The 6,862-nt window shown below is 33.1% G+C and overlaps 1 protein-coding gene across 1 annotated transcript; it reads right to left on the reverse strand.

Annotated features, from left to right (window-relative positions):
- Positions 1-535: 535 nt before the first annotated feature.
- On the reverse strand, positions 536-6,159 carry LOC140744745 (uncharacterized). Its single transcript, XM_073076389.1, has 7 exons — positions 5,867-6,159; positions 5,678-5,796; positions 5,524-5,604; positions 4,834-4,942; positions 3,991-4,082; positions 3,102-3,246; positions 536-2,584 (listed from the first exon to the last, which is right to left on the reverse strand). The coding sequence occupies exons 1-7, from the start codon at positions 5,892-5,894 to the stop codon at positions 2,430-2,432; spliced, it is 729 nt and encodes a 242-aa protein (XP_072932490.1). The 5' UTR covers positions 5,895-6,159; the 3' UTR covers positions 536-2,429.
- Positions 6,160-6,862: the final 703 nt, after the last annotated feature.

The following is a 6,862-nucleotide window of genomic DNA, read 5'->3' on the forward strand; positions in this document are numbered from 1 at the left end:
TACACCTTTATTGCAATAAACCGGCTGCCTTTGTAACCACGCCCTCTTTCGAAAGTAAACAAAAATGTGTTGGTAATTCCGTTTTGTTTATGTTACTTTGAAATAGTGAAGTAAACAATACCACTTTACGTATTCCGAGAAATTCCCGTTTTACAATTAGCAAAATTCCGGAGATCCAACAGATTTATTATTATAAAGAGCAATCCACAAGATGAATCAGTTGAAATATTCGCGGGATATTTTTAACAATTCTAACATTTATTAATGACGCACGCCGGTAATATAATATGCTAACAATTCTTTATCAAGATTCTTCTGTTATATTATTTATTAGTTTATTAATTAATTTATTTTTCTTTATCAATCTTTCGAAACAGGTTTTAATAATTTCTCTCACTAATTCTTTACTAAATTCTTCTCATCATTAATAATCAATTTTATTTATTATTAATAATAATATTTAAGCTAATGCATTAATATTATCATGAACTCAACGCCCATTGCACCCAACCGTACCTTGCTACCCAACCTCTTGGAACGAGAAGTTATTTATTTAACACTTTCCCGGAGTGCAAACCCATTCTAAATCGAAAAAATGGCACCTAAGCAATCTAGCATTTGACTACGAATCAGAAAATATTTTCATATTTCAATTATTTCTCTAGTTTTATTAATTATACTACAGAAAAGTTTATTTTTTAATAATTGTTTAATGTCTTCACTTCAAAGCCATCTTCAATATTTTCCTACATAATGGTTACAATCATTTTTATGAGCCACTGCTGGGCATGAGTCTCTCCCCACAACTGGGAGAGGCTTAGAGCATACTTCACTAGTCAGCTGGTACATAATAATAATTAAGATCAATTATTACGTATCACGATTTTTTTTATTTTTAGTACAATTAGGGCAAAAAATATGCTTGGAAAATGCAATGGAAAATACATTTGAAATCAGCTACTTCATGGTAAGTGTTCACAATAATAGTTGCATGTTCCTATTATAAAACCTTCAAGAAATGTTAAGTAGCCGTAAAACCTTTTCGAAGTCTACGATATTGTGTATCATGAAAAACCATAAAATATGCCGAGAATATATCACCATTATCGACTTTGATATTGCAAGTTATATAAAGTAACCATTAATGTATCCGATAAAGCACGTTAAGCAACTGCTACTACTTATTGCAAAAAACGTCCGTTTATAAGCACCTTTAAGGTCACAATTTTGTGATAAGCACGCTAGCTTATTCTATTCCTTCTTGTTTAATATTGCAATTTGTTTTTATTTACTGGCCGTATTGTTTTCTCTTACTATTGAAGAAGATAGATTAAGGCTACCTTCTCACTAGTCAACTAGCAAGTAATTTGCTAGTCAGCTAAACATGTCTGTGATTATATCATTAATAAAACTAAAATATCATCAATCTCATATTTAACCATGACTTATCATTTTTATATTTCTTCTAAGGGCAAGAATCTTCTTCAACTCATATTTCTAACTATAAGGCGGTCTAAACAATAAGAGACAACTTACTATCACTAAAGTAATTATTATTTTTTGGTTTTATTTTTAAAATATTCGTTTACACAGAAAAATCAACTTTTAAGCAACACAAAACACGCAACATTATATTTACCTTTCAATGCACTTTTCACATACATTTATGTACCAAGTTAATGTCTTGATTTGTTTCAATTCTGAGTTGCTCCGAGTATAAACCGCTTTATAGCAGGATTAATGCCATAATAAGGATAAACTTGCAGTAATAAGTACTTAATAAGTACTTTCTCTCTTAACAATCACAATAAATCCAGTAAAGGACATCTTTATAACAATTTAAAGGTATTTTAAAGATCTTTTCGTACCCGATATCTCACTATCTCATAACATAACTTCTTTGCAATCGTACATTTTCTTTACAAGAAACAAAAAATTGTATGTATGACTTTCCATGAAATTACATACTAGTTCATACTAGTACTAGTACTACTAGTAAAATCATGAAGCATCATACGGCTTACAGAAGTTACTGATAAAACAATCCATCAATCATAATAATTGTCCACTCGTGAATATCAATCAGTCCCAGATAAGATTAGAGTCCTACCGGCAGTCGGATACCTTTAGTGTACCTGAAAATGTATCTCCTTTAAAAAAAAATATGTGTATGTATAAGCAAGAATCTCATAACACAAATCTAAAGATTTAACAACCGTACAAGAAAATGTGAGATTGCAAAAGAATTTTACTCTTGCAAGAATTCCTCGATTACAATCTACTCGTTCAATCGATTACGACTCGATTACAATCTTACTTGCAACAGCTTGGAAGAACATCTTGCAGGGATATATGCAAGAATCTCATTGGTCTCACAGGACATTTAACTCATATCTCATCGGTCACAGGACAAACTCATTAGTCTCATCTTACTTGTCACAATCTTGCACGAGCTGCACGCTGTCCTCGCCCCGCCGGTTGGTGTGCGGTCTTCTTAAGGGCCGAGGGTGTTGGAGTATTGAGAACCTTTCGTTTTGAGATCCGCTCTGCTTCTTGCTGAGCGCTGTGCGTAGGTGGGTCTCACCTGGAATAGAATTAGGGTTTGATTATATTTTAACCAGTCTATATTGGAAATTTAAACAAGATAAATAAAAGGTTGATTAATGCCCGAAATTAGTAATAGATCTATCCAATTTTAGTCTACAAGACATCGAAATTTGACTAGTATGAAGAAATTTCCAAACTTTGATCTTCCAAAGGTAAGTGATTGGGGAAAGAAAAATTATTCGAGTGAATGTAATATTAACAAAAAAAGCTGTTTTTTTTTATTATTAACTCAATTCTTTGGGCAATGTTGTAGCCAATAGGTTACGACGATTTTTCCGAAATTAAAAACCATCCATGGGCCCATGACAGCTACGACTCAATGAATCCCGCTGCGTGACTGTGAGTGTATAAAGAACTTTACATCTAATACCTGACAAATAACAGCGTCGCCCACAAATCAAGTGAAGTCGTGTGACCTAGGCGTCGTCGACCTGGAGAAGTGAAGTTTCCTAGCGAACGCCTAGTAATTCCTAGAAGTATTAATATTCCATTACCTGGTAAAGATAAGGGTCGTCCGCAGAGCGACAGGTCGTGTGACCGGGGCGATGCTGATCTCGAGGAGCGAGGTCTACTGGGAGTGCTGTTCCTCGCCTCCTCGCACCTAGCCCCGCGACGTGGGGACCGACTGCCCAGTAATTCCTAGAAGTATTTACAATTATAATATGAGAATTATATGATATAATCTTCGATCACTAATAGGAACAATGATCGAAGGATATAATAGGATTTTATTGTGATTTATGGCTATAAAAAAATTATGAAGAGGGAAATAGCTTGATAATCCATTTGGCTTAGTGAAATAAAAAAATAATACTGTCGAAATAATTTGTACTTCCGATGAAGCTTTAAATGTAATTAAATAAGAAAAAAGCCTTATTAAATTAGAGATTTATTTTTTCCTAGTAAATTGGATTGTTTCAATAGATAATACTGTGATTAAGGTAATAGTGTAATTATAATAATTAAACACTTTTTATATAGTTTACAGCCGCCCATTACTAAATAACTTCACAAAAGCTCAAGTGATATAAACTTTGGTGCATTAAATTGCCCATTGCTTACTTATATACTTGGTTACTACAAATAAAAGCTCTTAGCTACCATAATATTCGCAAATCCATTACTTAGTTATTACATAATTTCTAAACACCCATAATTTGGCACATGTTACACCCAATACTTTATAAACAAAAGCTCTGTACACCATAAAATATACTATACCAATACTCATTCCATATTTACTACTCCAAACAGTCTGAACTGTAAGAACTTATGTGTCATCACACTCATCACTAAGTTACCACACAAGTGCACACCATGCAAAGTGCAAACAAACAAACAAACAAACAAACACAGACACAATAAGGGTGACATGTTAGTAACCTTCTCCTGTGAATTGACGGAGTAAGCGCTATAGGAGACGGGGCTGTCCGGGCCGAAGTCGAACGCGCTCGACGCACGGTGCGACAACGTGTCTGCGGCGACAGGCGATAGTGATTAGTATGCGGGATACAATACACGTTAATGTATATAAATTTGTGTGGATAGGTATTTATAATAAGTTTGAGGATGGTATTAGGAAATAAAGAGTGTATTATAAATAAATATTATGTCATTATGTTAATATACTGTAATTATTGTATATTTAATAAATGATATAAAATATAAAACTTGAAATATAGATATAACATATAGATATTGTTCTTAGCCAAAAACTTTAAATACTTTGTTTATGTAAACTTGTTGTCTTATGTAAAATGAGGTTGTTTAAAGCCTTCAGTCATCAACCAATATTAAGTTTGAAATTAATTTCCCATTTGGGCAACCAACAAGCCAATTTGGATTAGGTTAAGCTGAATACAGACAACACATTCAGCGATTGACCTAATGTAAATGGGTCTTTACCCAAAATAATATTTAAGGTCAATATTAAAAATTCTATATTTGTCATACAGGGGTCACATCACTGATCTTTAAATGTCAAAGAGTAATACTAAATTGTGTGATATTCTTCTGTAAAAATATTAATCCGGACATATTGATAATTGATACTTTTGGCTGTATTTACCAACAGAGAATAGTAAAATTGTTTAAGAAATAGTAAAGCATTAAAAAGCTCAGCATAGATTATGTAATTAATTTTATACATGAAAGTGTTAATATGCATGGTTGAGGACAGATTTTGTTTTTTGTATTTGTTTTATATTTATTATCTGTGGTGTTTACCGTGCGGCCAGCAACTTATCGGTGGTGGTGACCTGATCATGTGTTCATGAACCTCTTTTAATGTGAGAGGATCATCTTCCACTAAGTCCAGAGCTGTACTGCCAAATTCCTGTAATTTTTGAAACATATTCTATTTATAAAAATTTACACACAATTTTGAGCCCTACTTTATTTTGCTCTGTGACAAAAATGACACATATTAAAAAAACAGAAAAACAATAATTTATTATTTGAGTACAACACTGTATTATAATATCATTTGCTCTATTGTATTCTGGTTTGATTTGCAGTTGTAAATTTACTTATTAAAGCATTCCAAATATTAAATTGCGGTCTTAAAAATGCTTGTGGTCTCAATAATGTGGTAATAAAGAAGAAACTTCTTCTCTTGATAGACAAGAAACTTCAGGAAATAATTCACAATAACATTATTAATAATGTACTGATACTGACAACTGATAAATTATATAACTACTGGTTTGTTATTCAAACTATATTTAGACTTATCACTGGTTTACATTTAAATGGACCATATGACTTATAAATAACAGTACTACAATAGAACAAGACATGTCGGACAGAACAACAAAAGACATGAAAACCAGTAAATATAAATAAACAAACATCATTATAAAAAATAATTTTAAATTATGCTATTCTTTCTTTGTTTAATATTAAGTATAACATTACCTGGGACATTAGGACTGTGTCATCCGACTCACACTCATCCGAATGACTCTCAATCAAGCTCTCTCTGCTCGCCATCACTTGCTGCAAGCAACAAAACAAGTTACAGCACCAAACCAGATAATTACTACATAATAATTATATAAGAATTACACACCTGCAAGTAAGGGTTATCTTGACGGGACAATCTGAGGGCCTCCATGTCCTGCGCGATGTTCCTGGTCCTGCCAGGAGTCAACAGCACCGCGGGAGAACCACCCATGGTCGGACCCAGCACTAAGATACAAAACGCGATGTTTACACACATTTCAAACACGTATTGTATTGCTTTTAAACCTAAACTCACCCGAAAGAGAATCGCTGCTGCTATCCATTATTATTACACGAGATAAATCTAAAAATATGTCCTCAATTCCACGGCAACTCCATAAACCTATGGTTTTTCGGCGAAAGAAATTAATTTGTACTAAAAACAATGGAAATAATCGCCTATAACACCAGACATGTAGATTACGTACTAACGACGTTTTAGCTGTTTACTTTTCTAATGAGTTTTTGTAAGTTTTCGCTAGAATAAGCATTAAGAATGGCAATGGGGGTATGGAAAATTGATAGAATACATAACTGACAGTAATGACAGCATTGATAACCTAAAATTGATGTAACCAGATGTGACACTGACAGCTATTAGCGAATTTATATTTTCGAACGAACTTGCGGCAAAATATGCGTTAATACAGCCATTAAAATAAGCTTTACAAAATATTTTCAGAAAATTGTGTAAAAGAGTAAAGTATATTGCAAAGAGTATAGTAACTTAAGTGTATAGCGATAAAATAGTTGCACCCTTGCATCTATCAATTACGCTAAATAATAATTTATCACAACAATAAGTAATTTTAGATGAAACAATCTCGTGTGGTTTTCTCCGGAGTTTCCACTGCCATAACATTTATAATAACACCAGTGTTCAACGCGGTTCGAGTTTGAACGGTGTAGTAAAGGAGACATGTTTATTCGATCCGTTTCAACTGAGTCCTAGGTTAGTAGTGGCAATATTAATGTGACAGAACCAATGTGTAATTAAGAGGAATTCAGAAAACATCATTTCATCACACAATTTATTATAGACACACAGCTGTGCGTTCAACAAATTCATGCCACATTAATTTTGGTTACCATGGCCATATGTGGACTATATGGCAAAATATGTATATCAGAGGTAAAAAAAATGATTCCCTTGTGATGCCCTTATGTCGTTTAAACGCAATCCAATATCGTACTACTTTATATTGTACGATAGGAATAGTACTGGTTGTACCAAGTAGCTGCATTGTAGAGA

This window comes from Epargyreus clarus, unplaced genomic scaffold (genome assembly GCF_041222505.1).
Source record: "Epargyreus clarus isolate Ecla_fem2 unplaced genomic scaffold, WU_Ecla_fem_2.2 ptg000009l, whole genome shotgun sequence".
NCBI lineage: Eukaryota > Metazoa > Arthropoda > Insecta > Lepidoptera > Hesperiidae > Epargyreus > Epargyreus clarus.